This window comes from Chlorocebus sabaeus, chromosome 20 (assembly GCF_047675955.1).
Source record: "Chlorocebus sabaeus isolate Y175 chromosome 20, mChlSab1.0.hap1, whole genome shotgun sequence".
NCBI classification, from domain to species: Eukaryota; Metazoa; Chordata; class Mammalia; order Primates; family Cercopithecidae; genus Chlorocebus; species Chlorocebus sabaeus.
This window is the reverse complement of record NC_132923.1, coordinates 61,008,754-61,028,278: the sequence shown is the minus strand read 5'-3', so window position 1 is coordinate 61,028,278 and position 19,525 is coordinate 61,008,754. Positions and strand designations below refer to the sequence as shown.

General features: G+C 37.0%; 1 protein-coding gene across 1 annotated transcript in view; it reads left to right on the top strand.

Moving 5' to 3' along the window:
- Nucleotides 1–19,525, top strand: part of MSH4 (mutS homolog 4) — a 116,079-nt gene that overhangs the window by 3,734 nt on the left and 92,820 nt on the right. The window contains exons 2-5 of the mRNA XM_007978253.3: nt 4,852–5,034; nt 11,085–11,245; nt 14,824–14,934; nt 19,347–19,462. Of these exons, the coding sequence (XP_007976444.3) occupies nt 4,852–5,034; nt 11,085–11,245; nt 14,824–14,934; nt 19,347–19,462 (571 nt within the window). The remainder of the gene's footprint in view (nt 1–4,851; nt 5,035–11,084; nt 11,246–14,823; nt 14,935–19,346; nt 19,463–19,525) is intronic.

Sequence of the window (19,525 nt, the reverse complement as noted above, 5' to 3'; positions counted from 1 at the left end):
TGATCTTATCATGTCCCTTGCCACTTGAATCAGTAGACCTGTATCTGCAGGTAAAAGATCAAACTCTTTTGAAGGATAGCCAAAGCAATTAGGATCGGTTTCTCATCTTTACAGATTTATCCCCCATCATTTCTTAATATTTATCCTGCTTTCTAACAAAGCTGAGCTACTTGCAATTCCTCTAAAGCAACATGCATGTTCACATTGTCAATCTAATCCCTCTCTTCATCAGATGCTTTGTCACCCACTTATTTTATCAGTAATGATAACATTCACTAATTTATATGTATCTTCTTTGTTCTGGCTTCTTACTAGGCAGGTGGTATCTTTGATCCTCACAATAATTCTGCAGAGTAGATTTTTTTGTTCCTGTTTTACAGATAGAACCAAGGCCCAAATAGGTGAACAAAGGTCCAAATTATGTTAGCAGCTGGGGATAATAATTTGCGCTCTCAAGGAACTTAAGGTTCAGTAGAGAAGACAGACTTAAAAATCAACAAATACACATTTAAGAGATAACTGTATTTGAGGTATTTACAATTTTTGAGGTATTTATAATTAAAGTATGGGGACGAAAGTGGGAAAAGACGTTTCACAGAGTAAGTGCACCTTGAACTGGTCTTGAAGAATAAGTAGAAAGAAGAATGCCAGCCAAAGGGAAAGAGGAGAGAAGCTGGAGTGCATTCTTGAGAAAAACACATGCAAAGGAAAAGAATATTCATGTAAAACTGCAAATAATTTTGCTTGGCTAGAGCAGTAGAGTGATCTATGTAGATAAACTTGGATGTAGATATAGTTGTGAGAATTAGATCTGGGAGACAAATTTTGCCCAGAGACCCCCATGTTCAACACGAGGTCTCTGGTTTTGGTGACTGGATAGATGGTAGTAGTAGTTTCTGATACTGGGAATTTTGTAGGCAAAGCAACTTTTAGAGGGAAGATGATGAGTTCTGTTATGGACATGCTGAGTGTGAAGAGCCTGTGGGATATCCATATATTTATATTAAAATAATTGAATATAGGAAACTAGGGCTAAGAAGAGAGAAACTTGAGGGAAATACGGATTTGAAAGTTACCAGTATGTTGGGACCAGAGTGGGGAATATGAAGATTATATAGCAAAATAGAGATCAAGGAAGTAGGAGGAGAATTAAGACAAGTGAATGAGTTTCAAGAAAGGGCATATAGTCTAAAAGTAGTCTGAGAACAAGAAACAGCCTTCTCCATCTCCAGTTTCCCCATCTCCAGTTTCTGGCAACCACTCTTCCTTAGCTCCCTAAAGCCTAGGAATGCTAATGGAGCACATTTTATGCTGGTTCTTTATGATAACACGCCTACACCCTGTCCACACCTTTGCAAATATTCTCTTTGTCAAATTATCCCAGTTTGAGTGTATCATTAATTCCTGCTGGAACCCATATAATGAAGTTATATTTTACCGTATGGTGAGTATGGGGAGACACATGGGAATTGTAAGAAAGACATACTGATCAGATTTGTTTTTCAGAACGATTACTGGTGATGATTTGAAGAATAGATTAGAGAGGTGTAATACTGGAAGCAAGGAGAAGAAGTAGGAGACTTACACAAGGACCAAAGAAGATACAGGCTTAAAATGGGCTGGGAGGAGTAGAGAGGGATTTAAATTTTAGTGATGTTAAAAAAAAGAATTCTAGGACTCAGTCACTGAATGTTAGGGTTGATGAAGGAGGAGTTGAGAATGTCTCCTAAGCTTATGACTTGAGTGACAAGGGACAAGCTGGTACAACTGACCATACTGGTAATAAAGAAATAATTTTGAGGGAAAGATAGAGTTCACTTCTGGACATTTAGAATGCTGGGAAGATATCTAAAGGTTTATGCCCAAGAGATAGATATAGTGTTCTAGAGCTACATCATCTGATAGAATATTCTGTAATAATAGAAACGTTTCATACTGATGCTGTCCGATATGGTAACTAGTAGCCATATGTGGCTTTCGAGCATTTGAAAATGTTGCTAGTGTGACTGAGGAACAGAATTTAAATTGTATTTAATTTTGATTTAGTTAAATACTCACATGTGCCACTTTATTGAACAATGCAGGTATAGAGCTGAGAATGGTTTTTGTACTTTTGAAGCATTAAAAAATCAAAAGAATATTTTGTGATATTAAAATTATATGAAATTTAGAATTCAGTATATAGAAATAAAGCCATTTTAATTGAAACATAGCCATTCTCATTTATTTATATATTATCTATGACTGCTTTTCTATGATAGTGTCAGAGCTGAGTAATTGTTACAGTGATTATATGGCCCACAAAGCCTAAAATATTTGCCATCTGGTCCTTTATTTAAAAATTTATGGGCTGGGCATGGTGGCTCATGCCTGTAATCCCAGCACTTTGGGAGGCCAAGGTGGGCGGATCACCTAAGGCCAGGAGTTTGAGACCAGCCTGGCCAAAATGACAAAACCCTGCCTCTATTAAAGATACAAAAAAAAAAAAAAGGAGAAAACCAGCCAGGTGTGGTTGTGCACACCTATGATGCCAGCTACTTGGGAGGCTGAGGCAGGAGAATTGCTTGAATCTGGGAGGCAGAGGCTGCAGTGAGCTGAGATTGCGCCATTGCACTCCAGCCTGGGCAACAAGAGTGAAACTCCACCTCAAAAAAAAAAAAAAAAAAAAAAAAGTTTATGCTGAGGCATGGTGGCTCATGCTTGTAATCTCAGTGCTTTGGAAGGCTGAAGTGGGAGGATTGCTTGAGGCCAGAAGTTTGAGATCAGCCTGGGGAACGTAGCAAGACCCTGTCTCTATAAAAAGAAAAAAAAAATTAGCTGTGTGTGGTGAGGTGCACCTATAGTCCATAGTTCCTCAAGAGGCTGAGGCAGGAGGTTACTTGAGCCCATGAGCTTGAGGCTGCAGTGAGCTGTGATCACACTACTGCACTCCAGTCTGGGCGACAAAGTGAGACCTTGTCTTTATAAGACAGTAAAATAGACTGGGCACGGTGGCTCCCGATTATAATCCCAGCATTTTGCGAGACTGAGGTGGGAAGATAACTTGAGCCCAGGAGTTTGAGACCAGCCTGGGAAACATGCCAAAACCCCATCTCTACAAAAATACAAAAAATTAGCCTGGCATGGTGGCATGAGCTTATAGTCCCAGCTACTTGGGAGGGTGAGGTAGGAGGATTACTTGAGCCCAGTAGTTCAAGACTGCATTTAACCAAGATTGCACCACTGCATTTCAGCCTAAGCTACAGAACGAGAATCTCACACAGAGACAAAAAGGAAAAATTAAAAGTTCAGCAACCCCTGGTTTACAATTTAAGAGAGTAGTTACAGCTATATACGAAGGCTTGAGAGTTGTCAGAAAATAGATTTTAATAGAAACAAAGAGGAGAGATGAGATGTCTGGAGATGTATAATGTTGATTTGTGAGGGAAAGCTTAAAAGTATAGAGCCCTGGAGGCCAACAGTTAAGAGGCAGAGGAAAAAGGAGATGGCAAAGGAAACTAAAAGTGGTTTAAAGAGAATTCAAGATAGAGAGTTGTGGAAATCAAAGAGAATAGGAGAACAGAGCCCAAACATTTTAAATTTTATTTTAGAACTTCTGTGTGCCAAGAGGCTATGCTAGGTTGTTTATGTACATTATTTAAAAATTTTATGACAATCCTGTAAAACAGGTAATATCTTACATCAGTAGATAAGTACCTAAATAAGGAACTGAAGCCAGTTGAGTCTAAAACTCTACAATGCCATTTGCATTGGGGAGAGAATTTCAATGAAGAAATTAACAGGAGAAGGTTAAAAGAGGTCTAATAATTATTATACAAATGAAACATATGTCTTAGTCTATTTTCTGTTGCTTTTAACAGAATACTTGAAACTGGGTGATTTATAAAGAAAGAAAACATATTTCTTGGAAGTCTGGAGGCTGGGAAGTCCAAGGTCAAAGGAGGCACATTTAGTGAGGGCCTTTGTGCTGTTGGAGTCTCTGTAGAGTCCTGCAGTGGTACAGGGCATCACATGGAGAGGGAGCTGAGCATGGTAACTCAGGTCTCTCCTCCTCTTCTTATAAAGCCACCAGCCCTACTCTCGTGATAACCCATTAATCTATTAACTCATGAATGGATTAATTCATTCATGAAGGCAGAGCCCTCATGTCCCATCACCTCTTAAAGGCCCCACCTCTCTCCTGCCACACTGGGAATTAAATTTCAATGTGAGTTTTGGAGGGGACAGATATCCACACCTTAGCAACATATCTGGTATATTTGAAGATTAAAGGGTAATTTATGATTTTAGCCAGAGTGGTTGCAGTGAACTTGTAGAGGCAAAAGCTATATTAGCATATTTTCGTATATTTATCAATAATGTCATTAATTTTGTTATAATCTTTTTTTTAAAAATCATTTTCACATGAAGTTTTATAGAAAGTGAACATAGTGGCCGGGCGCGATGGCTCACGCCTCTAATCCCAGCACTTTGGGAGGCCGAGGCGGGCGGATCATGAGGTCAGGAATTTGAGACCAGCCCAGCCAACATGGTGAAACCCCGTCTCTACTAAAAATACAAAAATTAGCCAGGCATGGTGGCGGGTGCCTGTAATCCCAGCTACTCGGGAGGCTGAGGCAGGAGGATTGTTTGAACTCAGGAGGTGGAGGTTGCAGAGAGCCAAGATCATGCCACTATACTACAGCCTGGGCGACAAGAGCAAGACTCTGTCTCAAAAAAAAAAAAAAAAAAAAAAGAAAAGAAAAGGAAAAAAGAAGAAAGTGAACATGGTATAAATTATAATGATGAAATTATAATGATTATTGCATAATTCAAATATTTAAGAATTGACTGTTAATTTTTCAAATTTAGGTTCATACTTTGGAAACAAAAGAGCTTATGCAGAAAACACAGTTGCATCAAACTTTACTTTTGGTGCCAGCTCATCTTCTGCACGAGATACTAATTATCCTCAAACACTTAAAACTCCATTGTCTACTGGAAATCCTCAGAGATCAAGTTATAAGAGCTGGACACCACAAATGGGATATTCAGGTAAAATAAGTGGAAGATTAACCTAGATGATCTTTTGAAACTTAAAAGTTTTGTAAATTATAAATTAGGGTTATCGAGTTTATTTGAATTTATCTATAACTGATATGAATGAAAAATAAATACATTAGTTTACCTCTATCAAAAATTTGAGTCTAGATTAATAAGGCAACATAGTTTCTGATATTGTTTGGTAATAAATGCAGGTCTACATTATTTTAACCATTCTGACAAAAAACACACAAGAAAGAGAAACCTCTCCCTTTTATATGTGATGTCATTTAAATCTAAAAGTTGACCCTGATATTACTAGTGAGTGGTTTTTTTATACTTAAATTTTAATTTTTATCTAAATCTGTGAGATTTTCTTGAAGAGCAGATAGATAAAATAGGTTTCCATGTATAACAGTTTTCTAAGGTATATACAACAGAATTTCTTGGTTATAGGGTGTGTTATGTAAATGCATATATTTACAAGATAATGATAAATTACTTTTTAAAGTAGTTCTACCAATGTATAAATGGTGGTTAAGTTTATATTAGATCTACAGAAGTCAGTTTTAGCACTGTAGTAGAATATAACCTTCTGTTTTTTGTTTTTTGTTTTTTTAATTTTTTGAGACAGAATCTCACTGTATCACCCAGGCTGGAGTGCAATGGTGTGATCTCGGCTCACTGCAACGTCTGCCTCCCAGGTTCAAGTGATTCTTCTGCCTCAGCCTCCTGAGTAGCTGGGACTACAGGCGCTTGCCACCACGCCCGGCTAACTTTTGTATTTTTAACAGAGATGGGGTTTCATCATATTGGTCAGGCTGGTCTTGAACTCCTCACCTCATGATCCGCCCATCTTGGCCTCCCAAAGTGCTGGGATTACAGGTGTGAGCCACCACTCCTGACCCTGACCTTTTTATTTTTAAGTAGAAAATAAATACCAAGTTCCAGTGGAAATTCACCAGACATACAAAAGACATCTCTAAGGTTCAAAAAATACGTTTATGCTGTTATCTCTCTGTTGTAAATAACATAATAATGAGCATCCTAATGCATATAGCTTTTTTCTGGGTCTCTTATTATTTCCTTAAAGCGCACCCTTAGAAGTCAAATTACTGAAACATAGGGAAATTAGGGAAATTACCTTTTTTATTATTTTTTTTAATTACCATTTTTTGTTTTGTTTTTGAGACGAAGTCTCATTCTTTTGTCCAGGCTGGAGTGCAGTGGTGCCATCTCGGCTCGCTGCAACATCCACGTCCTGGGTTCAAGTGATTCTCCTGCCTCAGCCTCCCAAGTAGCTGGGATTACTGGCGTGCATCACCATGCTCGGCTAATTTTTGGTTTTTTAGTAGAAATGGAGTTTTGCCATGTTGGCCAGGCTGATCTTGAGCTTCTGACCACAAGTGATCTGCCCACCTCGGCCTCTTAAAGTACTGGGATTACAGTTGTGAGCCACCACGCCTGGCCAAAATTACCATGTTTTAAGGATCTCGGATATATTGCCAAATTTCTTTCGAGAACTGGGCCAGTTTTTAATTCCATCAATAGTGTATAAGGAAAGCCAATCTTACTCTATCCTCATCATTACTAACTTCTAAAATTTATTATGATTATTGGCCAATTTAATGATCATCATCATCATAAGATTATTATTAGCCAATAATCATAATCATAATTTTATTGGTTAATTTATTGGTTATTATAGTATGCTCTATTAATAATGTGTAAAAGTCCACTTCAACATTTGATATTGTCAGACTCAGTATTTTTCAACCTAACAGTTAAATACTACCTATAGTCTGAGTTTGCATTTTCCTAATTACTAGTGAGATTATCTTTTTCTGTACTTTGGGCTATATATCTTTAATAATATTCTGTTAAATTAATGTTCATGTCTTTTACTCATTTTTCTTTAGGCTTATTTTTCTGGATTTGTAGCAATACGCTATATATTCTGAATACTAATTTTTTTTTTTTTTTTTTTTTTTTTTTGAGAAGGAGTCTCGCTCTGTCACCCAGGCTGGAGTGCAGTGGTGCGATCTTGGCTCACTGCAAGCTCCGCCTCCCAGGTTCACACCATTTTCCTGGCTCTGTTTCCCAAGTCGCTGGGACTACAGGCACCCGCCACCATGCCCGGCTAATTTTTTGTATTTTTAATAGAGATGGGGTTTCACCGTGTTAGCAAGGATGGTCTCGATTTCCTGGCCTTGTGATCCGCCCACCTCAGCCTTCCAAAGTGCTGGGATTACAAACATGAGCCACAGCGCCTAGCCTTTTCTGTTATGTTTCCAGTTCTTTTTTAACTCCGATGGGTCATTATGTCTAGCTGTGTGCCAATATCACACCATCTTTAGCTTTATTATAAGTCTTAATATATTGTAGGACAGCCCTACCACCATTACTCTCCACAGGCTACCTTATTTTTCTTTAGAGTAGCCTTGGTTCTTCTTGGCCCTTTGCTTTTCCATATCAATTTTGGGCCAAGCTTTCAAGCTCCACCAAAAAACACATTGAGGTTTTGATTGAAATTATAGTTATACTGAACCAACAGATCCTTTAGGGTGAATTGAAATAAGAGGCTAACTGGTATCTATAGATTGCATTATTTTGTCCTCTTGATTAAGAATTTCCTCTACATAGATGGTAGACATTCACATGGGATACAAATATTTTAAATTTTAAATTTAAGATTTATGTTTTAAATCTTAGAGATCCATTTATATGCTCAAATGATCTTGTCACCAATCTGTCAATCATATTTCTTCCAAGTCCCAGCCATCTAGGTAAACCATTATCAACTGCTTATAAATGAATCTAAATCTGTACTTCTGGCCATCTCTCATTCCAGACATGGTAAACAACCAAATGTACTGCTGAAAATTCTGCCCAGATGAGAGATCAAAATGAACAGGCCGGACTTGGTGGCTCATGCCTATAATCCCAACACTGGGGAACTAAGATGGGAGAACTGCTTGAAGGCAGTCCAGCATGGTCAACAAGTGAGACCTCGTCTCTACAAAAAAAAATTAAAATTTGCCAGGTGTGGTGGCATGACTGTCATTCTAGCTACTCAGAAGGCTAAGATGGGAAGACCACTTGACCTCAGGAGTTTGAGGCTGCAGTGTGCCATGATTTCATGCCATTGCACTCCAGCCTGGGTGACAGAGCCAGACTGTTTAAAAAAAAAAAAAAAGTCAAAAAGTATAAGAAAATAGTAATGAATATAGAATATCTCAAGCAAGAAAGGAGGAGTTTCTTAGCAGAAAAGCAGTGGAAGAAATTATACAGAGAAAGATTGTCTATGCAAAAATAGAAATTTTTGAGATAACGGAAGTATCAAGATTAGTAGCAACTGTAAATTACTGTCATTGATTTACACATTTCTCATAAAAATATACTAGAAAACCTTAAGACCTAGTAAACATTGTATAAAATGATGTAAACGTCTCTAAAAAGGAAACAATATAGATAACGATGGATATATTAAATTATGTTCAGTTTCAGTAGTACTTTTAAAAACACAGATTTAAGTGGCAGTCCATTAAATTAGCCAATAATCATAGTCATAATGAATTCTAGAAGTTAGTAATGACGAGGATACAGTAAGATTGGCTTTCCTCATACACTATTGATGGAATTAAAAATTAGTCCAGTTCTCAAAAGAAATTTGGCAATATATCTGAGATCCTTAAAAATATGCTTTGTTTCAGTAATTTGAGTTCTAAGGGTGCATTTTAAGGAAATAATAAGAAAACCAGAAAAAAGCTTTATGCATTAGGATGCTCATTATTATATTATTTACAACAGAGAGATAACAGCATAAATGTACTTTTAAAACCTTCTAGGAAATGTCTTCTATGTGTACTGAATTTCAACTGGTACTTGGTATTTATTTTCTAATTAAAAATAGGAAGGTCATACTCTATTACAGAGCTTAAACTGACTTCTGTAGGTTTAATATAAACTTAATCACCATTTATAACATAACATTCATGGGGAAAAGGTTTCTGAGACCTGAACACATAGATTTTTAAGTGAATCCCTAAGTTTACTGTTGACTCAGATAGCATAAATACTTAAGTTTTTTGTGGGCATTGTAATAGAAGAATGGAAGAAGAAATGAATCCAGGTCAGGGAGGGAAAAGAGGGAGGAAAAGGAGTTAATTAAAAGGTTGACAAGGGAACAAAAGACTAGTTTGCATCTTTGAAAATAGAATTTTAGAAATTTTTGGTGTGGAAAAAAAAACAAAGAAAAAATAAATTTTTAGTCTGACCTTTTTCATATGCTAATAATGCCCTATATTTGAGTAATTTCATATACTTTATAGAACACTTCTATATGATTACATTAATTCTTATAATAATCTTGTGAAAAAGTTTGGTATTTCTAGTTTATAGATGAAGAAATGGTAGTTTTAAAAGTTTAAAAAATTTACCTGAGCATTCATAGTTTGTAAGGCACAGATCTCAAAATCAGTAATGTATGTAATGGTTCATAGCACCAGCTGTGGAACTAGACTGCCTGGGTGCAAATGCTGTCTCTACCAGTTACATTGATGCCTCAGTCTCCTTATAGCTAGGTGGAGAAAATGATGGTGTCTATTTAATAGGATTGTTGTAATAATTATGTGAGTTAAACTAATTAAAGAACTTAGAACATTCTTGACACTTAGTAAGCACTTAATAAATGTTGGATATGTTATTATAATTTTAATTTCCACATTACACAGGTATCTCATAATTGGAATTCATAGTTATATAATGCTTAATTTTTTTGTTTTTTTTTTTGAGAAGTTCTTGCTCTGTCACCCAGGCTGGAGTGCAGTGGCATGAACACAGCTCACTGCAGTCTCAACCTCCTGGGCTCAAGCAAGCCTCCCATCTCAGCCTCCTCAGTAACTGGGACCATGGAGATACATGCCACTGCACTTAACTATTTTTCAGGGTTTTTATTAGAGCTAACATCTTGTTATGTTGTCCAGGTTGGTCTCAAACTCCTGGGCTCAAGTAATCCTCCCACCTTGGCCTTCCAGAGTGCCAGGATTACAGGTGAGCTGCCATGCCCAGTCCCAAATAGCTTTTATTTTATTTTTTTATTTTTTGAGATGGAGTCTCACTCTGTCACCCAGGCTGGAGTGCAGTGGCACAATCTCAGCTCACTGCAAACTCCACCTCCCAGTTTCAAGCAATTCTCTTGCCTCATCCTCCCCAGTAGCTGGGATTACAGGCACACACCACCACACCTGGCTAATTTTTGTATTTTTAGTAGAGATGGGGTTTTGCCATGTTGGGCAGGCTGATCTCAAACTCCTTACCTCAGGTGATCCACCCACCTCGGCTTCCCAAAGTACTGGGATTACAGGGTTGAGCCACCACACCCAGTCTCCAAATAGCTTTTAAATGACAGAATAAGGTAAATAATCTGTTTTCTGACCCAAGTCCTTTTATGACTCCATTCCAATAAAGTAGAAAATAAGACAATTTAAAATTTGTTATTTCTAATTGTGAAGTCACTTTTTGGCAAAATGCTCTGAGAATTAACATTTTTATTTGGTCTAGTAATGAAAAGTTATTTTTTGATGAGAAAAAAATGGTTATTTCCTTGTCTGTTAATAACAGTAGCCATGTCCTAGACTAGATATGCTTTAAGATCTTATGTGAAAGAATGAGAAATGATTATTATCAGGTTGGGTGTGGTGGCTCATGCCTGTAATCCCAGCACTTTGGGAAGCCGAGGCGAGTGGATTACCTGAGGTCAGAAGTTTGAGACCAGCCTGACTAACATGGCGAAACCCTGTCTCTACTGAAAATACAAAAATTAGCCGGGCATGGTGTTGCATGCCTGTAATCCCAGACACTTGGAAGGCTGAGGCAGGAGAATCACTTGAATCCAGGAGGTGTAGGTTGTGGTGAGTCGAGATCACGCCATTGCACTCCAGCCTAGGCAACAAGAGAAAAACTCCGTCTCAAAAAAAAAAAAAAAAAAAAAAAAAAAAAAAAAAATTAAAAAATAGAAATGATTATTATCAATGTTTATATCTTTATTTAAAAATTTACAGCTTCATCCTCATCTGCGATTTCTGCACACTGCCCATCAGTTATTGTAGCTGTTGTAGAAGGGAGAGGACTTGCCAGAGGTGAAATAGGAATGGCAAGTATTGATTTAAAAAACCCCCAAATTATACTATCCCAGTTTGCAGACAACACAACATATGCAAAGGTAAGTATTAATAATCCTAGAAAATGGCTGCTCTGTTAGGCAATATCTAGATTTTAAAGTCAGTGCCTTCCCAATTTGTTTACTTTTTGGTAGAATAAAGGTTATTCATTATGTCAATGTAAATACTCGGAATTAAAATAAAATTGTCTTGTATCTGATTTTTATTTTTTAAATATATTTTGTCCAAAAAGAATGTGCTTTACTGTTACTTGAATAAGCTATTGTTAGTATTAGTTTCTAAAATTAACATCTTCAAATTAATAATTTGTGGATTTATTCCAAAGGTAATACATGTGATAATGTGGTATTCATCATAATCCTTAAAGACACAATCCCAAATGCCATGATCCCAATGTTCAAATCTTGAAAGATCAAAATCCTTAATGCTGAAATCCTGAAAGCTTAATTCTAGGGAAGGGATTAATGTGTTTTTGGTTGTACACAAGATAGTTGCATCATGTTAGATGCATCATATTAGGCAGAACTACTACCTTGTTATTTTCTTTATTTGGAAATTAGGTATGGTTTAAGGAGATGCATAGGGGTGCCAAATTGGCAAGAGATGGACTTGTGGATTTAAGTATAGGTGACAACTTGACTTTAGTAAAAAATATCTAGTAAAGCATTATTTGGGCTATGTCTGTGAGGTTGTTTCCAGAGATTAGTGTGTGAGTCTGAGCGGACTAGGTGGTGAAAATCTGCCCTCAGTATTGGTGACCACTTTGCAACTGGCCAGGGCCCAGAGAGAGCAAATACAGAAATTGAATTGGTCTCTCTCTGAGAGCTGGGACAGACGCTTCTGCTGCTGTCTTGTACATCAGAAATTTGACTCTACAGAAGTTCATTATCATAGCATTGACTGTGTATAAGCATTGTGTGTATACATAAAAATGTTGAAATTTGTTTGATAAATGAAGACATGTCCTTTTTGTACATCATTTATTTGTGAAAGATAAAATTAATTTCTTGAAATCTCAGCTCTTCAGGCAACTGTGTATGTGGTGACCCATAGAAGTTTTTGATCTAGCTCATCAAAAGACTTAGATTGTCCGTGGTGGTATTTCAGATGATTGTATTTATGAAGCTTGTTGCAGACAATTACTAACCACAGTGATATGCATTTATACATTTTGCTTTTTGACTAATTTCTATGTTTTGACTAATGATTTTGTGAATACAGTTTGTCTGCTCATAACTGTTATTATACCTATGTGACTGTCATTAGTACACTTAAGTGTTTATGCTTTCAAAAATATATGTTATTATTGCCTATTTTATTGTGTAAAGTGGTCTATGAATTGTTCTGTTGTGTTTTTGTTTCTTAAATAAATCCCCTTTTAAAAATGCAACGCAATGTCTTTAAAATTGTTTTTGAAGTTATTTCTTCCAGAACTGTGTTTTTGGGATTTCTGTCTTTTGGTATTGGGATTTTGGCGATTTTTAGACTTCAAGGATTTTGCTCTTTTGGGATTTCGACATTCAGGATTATGCCTTTTGAGATTGTGTCTTTCAGGATTATGGCCCAAACCCGTCATAATGCTAACTCCAGAGGGTTATTCCCACTAAACTGTATTTGAACTATATTTTTTCAGAGGCAACGAAAGCTAGTATCTTAGATCAGTCATAATTTAGCCTCTTAACTTCTTGCCTTCACTTCTTATTTTGCCTTCATTTTATATCACTCATCATTCATTTGGTCCACTTGCCTATTCTCATGGGAATTTGCGTGATCTATCAGGTAGAGATAGTTTACTCCTAATTTCTATGTTATTTAATCCAATTATTATTTTATTTTATTTTGAAAAGGTCTTGCTCTTTTGCCTAGGCTGAAGTGCAGTGGCATGATCATGACTCACTGCAGCCTCCCACATCAGCCTCTTGAGTAGCAGGGACCACAGGCATACACCACCACATACAGCTGATTTTTAAATTTCTTTTTTGTATAGATGAGGTCTTGCTCTGTTACCCAAGCTAGTCTCAAACTCCTAGACTCAAGTGATCCTGCCCCCTCAGAAGCTGAATTGCTCCTTGGGTTCCCAAAGTGCTAGAATTATAGGCATGAGCCATTGAGCCTAGTTAATTATTATTTTGAAGATGTGATCTAGTGTTTCATTTCTAGTGTTTCATTATTTTTTGATTCTCTTCCCTTAGTTCCTCTTTATGGTCCTCCAGTAGTAGACTTCCCTTTCCTAATAATTAATTTTTTATTATACTTAACAACCTTAATGATATTAGTATTGCATACTAACTTCATCTGTAGGTGTTTTATACTTTTATGCAATTTCAAAAGAGTAGGAAAAAAGTTTTTAAAAAACAGGAATGTTAGACAAATTGAGAATTTCTGTGTTTAGAATAGTTCTAAGAAATACACCTTATTTTATGAAAAGCTAAGGCATAAGGCAGATGTTTCTCATCTGTGTTTATGTACTTTTCAACACTTAATCTGTACCAGTGTGGCCATACTGATTGTATTGCCATAGTTACCCTTTTTTTTTTGAGACAATGTCTCACTTTGTCGCCCAGGTTGAAGTGCAGTGGCACAGTCTTGACTCACTGCAACCTCTGCCTCCTGGGTTCAAGCAATTCTCCTGCCTCAGCCTCCCAAGTAGCTGGGATTACAGGTGCACACCACCATGCCTGGCTAATTTTTGTATTTTTAGTAGAGACAGAGTTTCACCATGTTGGCCAAGCTGGTTGTGAACTCCTGACCTCTAGTGATCCACTCACCTTGGCCTCCCAAAGTGCTAGGATTACAGGCGCGAGCCACCTTGCCCGGCCCATAGTTACCCTTATTGGATGTATGTATATTTTTCATGGAGATGGATAAAATACTAAGTATAAGTATTTATTTAAAAAAATTTTATTTTGGTAATACATATTTGATAAGTTCAAATTAATTTTTGAACTTAAGGCTGTTAGAAACTATTATGAGTAAAATATAGCCTATTTTATGACAGTATTTTATATTAGCAGTTATATAGGAGATATATGTTTAATATACTACCATTAGAAATATATACATATATATTTTGTTGTTGTTGTTGGTGGTGGTGGTGTTTGTCTGTTTGTTTTTGAGACAGATTTTCCCTCTGCTGCCTAGGCTGGAATGCAATGGTGCCTGGTGCAATCTCAGCTCACTGCAACCTTTGCTTGCTGGGCTCAAACAATTCTCATGCCTCAGCCTCCTGAGTAGCTGGGATTACAGGCATGCACCACCATGCCTGGGTAATATTTGTGTGTGTGTGTGTATATATATATATATATATATATATATATATATGTTTTTTTTTTTTTTTTTTTTTTTTTTTTTTTTTTTTAGTAGAGACAGGGTTTCACCCTGTTGGCCAAGTGAGTCTCGAACTCCTGGCCTCAAGTGATCTGTCCACCTCAGCCTCCCAAAGTGCTGGGATTACAGGTGTGAACCCACTCGGCTAGAAACATATTTTAATTGAAATATATCATTAGGACAATTATAATTTTGTGTATCTATGAATTAATTTTAAATACTTATCTCAGAAAAATATGAACTTTTTTTTGTTTCCTAAGCTTTATTTAAGAAATTATTCAAATGATTTCAGGTGATCACTAAACTTAAAATTTTGTCACCTTTGGAAATAATAATGTCAAATACTGCTTGTGCTGTGGGGAATTCCACCAAGTTGTTCACTCTGATCACAGAAAATTTCAAGGTAAGTGATGTTTACTGTTTGTAACATTCAAGATCTAACCACTTATTTATTTATTTATTATTTATTTATTTTTTTGAGATGGAGTTTCACTCTGTCACCCAGGCTGGAGTGCAATGGCGTGATCTCATCTCACTGCAACCTCCAGCTCCCGAGTTCGAGCGATTCTCCTGCCTCAGCCTCCCGAGTAGCTGGGACTACAGGTGTGTGTCACCACACCCGGCTAATTTTAGAATTTTTAGTAGAAATGGGATTTCACCATGTTGACCAGGCTAGTCTCAAACTCCTGACCTCATGAGAGCTGCCCACCTCGGCCTCCCAAAGTGCTGGGATTACAGTCATGAGCCACTGTGCCCAGCCCTAATCACTTTATTTAAAATTTATTTAATAATATCATTATAAAGAATAATAATTTTAGTAACTTTATATTTAGCGTCCTAAAGTAGTCACTAAATACAAATCCTAATCTAAGGGACTATTAATACAGATAATAAAAATGATAAGGAATTTACTTATTTGATTTGGCATGCTTGATCTACTTTAAACAAAAGAAAAAATGTTTTAGGTAATAAGGAAGTTTCTCCCAGTATACAAGAGGCAGACCCATAGAGAAAGCATAGGTTTCCCTTACACGTATTTTCCTGGAAACTACTTATTGTGCTGTCAGACTGGTTGAAATTGAAATTCTTAGGAGATAGCACCTATCAGCAAGTACCTTTTTCTTTAGGGAATTTAATTTGTATTACAGAATTGTTTCAGCTTCCCCTGGTAACATGTGCTGCCTTACGATTAGCCTGCTACTCTAGTGTCCATCTGTAGGACTGTGGTGGATAACCACTGTGGAGCCTTATCCAACAAGAATGTGGACTGTGGCTCCAAACCAAGTAGACAGCATTGCAGTTGGAATAATTCCTTAGGAGTACAAATTATTTTCAGAATATACTATATATATATATATTTTTTTTGAGACGGAGTCTCACTCTGTCACCCGGGCTGGAGTGCAATGGCTGGATCTCAGCTCACTACAAGCTCCGCCTCCTGGGTTTACGCCATTCTCTTGTCTCAGCCTCCTGAGTAGTTGGGACTACAGGCGCCTGCCACCTCGCCCAGCTAGTTTTTGTATTTTTTAGTAGAGACGGGGTTTCACCGGGTTAGCCAGGATGGTCTCGATCTCCTGACCTCATGATCCGCCCGTCTCGGCCTCCCAAAGAATATACTATATTTTGTTATGTTTGTAGACTTATCTTTTACTTTAACATATTTGGAACCAAGCTGAGGTTTGGAGTCTAATGAGTTCCTTTCCCGTTCCTAATATATTCAGCATCTGCAGTCATATAAGATTTGTCATAGTGCTCTTAGAGATCCTGTATAGATGAGCTGCCTTTGACTCATTGCCAGAGATAGTCCCTATTCTAAATCTATTGTCTCTATTAGACAAATCACTTTATCTGTTCTTTTTCATTTATAACTTTACACTTCTTTTCATTATGCCTATTTATCCATACCTTTCCAACTTTCATGTTTTGTTGTTGTTGCTGTTGTTGTGATTAGGTCTCATAATTCTTTTGGTTGTAAGTAACAGAAATCTAATGTAAACTACCTTATGCAAAAAAGGAAATGTATTGGCTTATGTAACTGGGAAGTCAATGGTTGAATAGATCCTGTTCCTACTGTCAAAGGTAAACAAAGCCAACTAGCTAAATATTTTAATCAGTAATAAAACTAGCTAAATATTTTAATCAGTAATATGCTGTTGCAACAGAGAAAAGAGTCCAGTGTGGACTGAATTGAACTTCAGTTTATACTGGGCATTTTAATGGGAGAATAAGGGAATAAGGAGGAGTAAGCACAAGCTCATTAGAGTCAGGGAAGTAAAAAATTATTACAACAAAAAGTAAGACCGGTTGCGGTGGCTCTTGCCTGTAATCCCAGCACTTTTGGAGGCCAAGGCGGGTGGATCACGAAGTCAGGAGATCGAGACCATCCTGGCTAACATGGTGAAACCCTATCTCTACTAAAAATACAAAAAATTTAGCCAGGCCTGGTGGCACGCGCCTGTAGTCCCAGCTACTTGGGAAGCTGAGGCAGGAGAATCACTTGAACCTGGGAGGCGGAGGTTGCAATGAGGCAAGATCGTGCCATTGCACTTCAGCCTGGGCAACGAGCAAGACTCCATCTCAAAAGAACAACAACAAAAAATCTGGGTTTGCTGACTGGCACTTACCGAAGTTAGGCTCCTACTCTCCCACAGAGAATAGGAGACAGGGACCCTATCTTTAGGTGTTAAGTGGAATACACAGTTCCTTTTTTTTTGGCAGCCTGAGTTTTCTTAGGCTCGCATTTTACAAGAGGTTAAGGTCATCCTAGGGATGTGACTTTGAACAGTTAGAAACACTGTTAGTGTTTCATTCACGTCTTTATAGGCTGGATGGAGGGTTAGTTGAGAAGAAGGCTCATAGTAGCCCAAGTAGAGTTTGGTCAAAGAGAGAATCTTTATCACTACTCTCATTCCCCATATCATCCTTTTTCTACTGCAGATAGTTTACTTCTATGAGATTTAAGAAGATGATTGCTAATGGCTCAAGGTTGATGTCGTCTCAGCTTAGCTAACCCAAAGGGAAAATAATTTCTTTATTCCAGTGTCCACGTATGAATTCCAGGGAAGGATGCTGACTGATCCTGCTTTGTTCATTTTCTCACACGTTAGAGTAATCACTATTTCTTGGGGTAGATACACTATGATTGACTAATCCTTTTGCTGTGGGATGTAGAATACTATGATAGCTAGGCCTTCCAGAATCACATGGAATGGGGGATAAGTCCTCCAAAGGCAAAAACAACATAATTTCAGTACATTTGAATAGTAAGGCAGTACAGCATAGTGCTTAAGAATAGAGAAGTCAGATTGTCCCAGTTTCAAATCTTGACTCTAAGGGACCTAGTACAAGACACTTAGCTTCTTTGAGCTTCAGTTTTTCCATCAGTAAATTAGGAACAATAGGAGGTACCAACCTCCTAGAGAATTGATATTTTATATAGGGTAATCAGAGATGGCCTCGTTGATAAGGTTACATTTGGGCAAAGTTCTGAATGGAGTGAGGGAGCAAGCCATGGAGGTATTTGTAAAAGTATTCTAAGCAGAGGGAAAATTCAGTATTATTATTATCATTATTACTATTATGACTACACTTACCGTAAGAAGACCTTCATTAACCAGGTGCAGTGGCATGTGCCTATAGTCCCAGGTACTTGGGAGGCCAGGGTGAGAGGATCACTTGAGCCCAGTAGTTCAAATCTAGCCTGGGCAACATAGTGAGACCCCACTCTTAAGAAAAAAAAGGACCTGCATTAAATCAAAAGCAATATGAAGTAAAAGGAAAATGGACTTCAAAGAAATCTAAATTTGCATCTCAGCTTTGGCACAGATCAACTGTATAATATCAGAAAGGTTACTTGACTTTTCAGAATTTTATTTATATGAAAACCAGAGTTAATAAGATATGTCCCTACTTGGTCATGGTATTTTTTTCATTCTTAACAGCTCTTATGTAATCCATTGATATAATATTACCTTTTCTTAACCATTAGTTTTATTCAAAGGAGGCAAACTTTTTACTTAACAACTTGACGCTTTTTAAAAGTTCCATTATCAACTGGGTGCTGATGTCTCACACTGGTAATTCCAGCACTTTGGGAGGCCAATGTGAGAGAATCACTTGAGCCCAGGAGTTTGAGACTAGCCTGGGCAACATAGGGAGAACTTGTCTCTGCTTAAAAAAAAAAAAAAAAAAATTAGCCAGATGTAATGGTGTGTGCCTGTAGTCCCAGCTACTCAGGAGGATGAAGCAAGCAGATTGCTTGTATCCTGGAGTTCAAATTTGTAGTTAGCTATGATCATGCTGCTGTACTCCAGCCTAGGCGACAGAGTGAGACCCTGTCTCAAAAAGATTATAATTTTCTCTTTGTTCTAAATAAATTCATGTAAATTTATGTAAATAGTATATCATAAATAGGTAGAATTGGTGTTTTCATCTTTTCACCTAGGACATTATAAGAATCTACCCTCTCTTAATTATGATAGACTATGGAAAGATGAATATAAAACCGTGAAAAGTTATTTCTATACAAAAAATTACTAAAAGGTATAGACTGTCATGTTTATTTTTATTATTGTATCTAACATATTCCATTAAATCTCATAAGAGTAAGGTCTAATAAGAGATACAAACTGTACTATAATTCACTTAACGAGGATAATCATTTTTATATAAATAAGAAAAGTTCTTATGTAAATGTTGAAATTTTTATACAATATTTAAGTCACTTACCTAGTTACGAACATGTGTTTAAGAAAGCAGTTTTGGGCAAGCGCATGGTACTTCAAACTTTATTTTGAAGTTAAAACTTCTTTTCAGAATGTTAATTTCACTACTATCCAAAGGAAATACTTCAATGAAACAAAAGGATTAGAGTACATTGAACAGTTATGCATAGCAGAATTCAGCACTGTTCTAATGGAGGTTCAGTCCAAGTAAGTTATATATTTATTTATTTTTTTACTAGCCTACAGCTACCAATATCATATCAAGTAAGT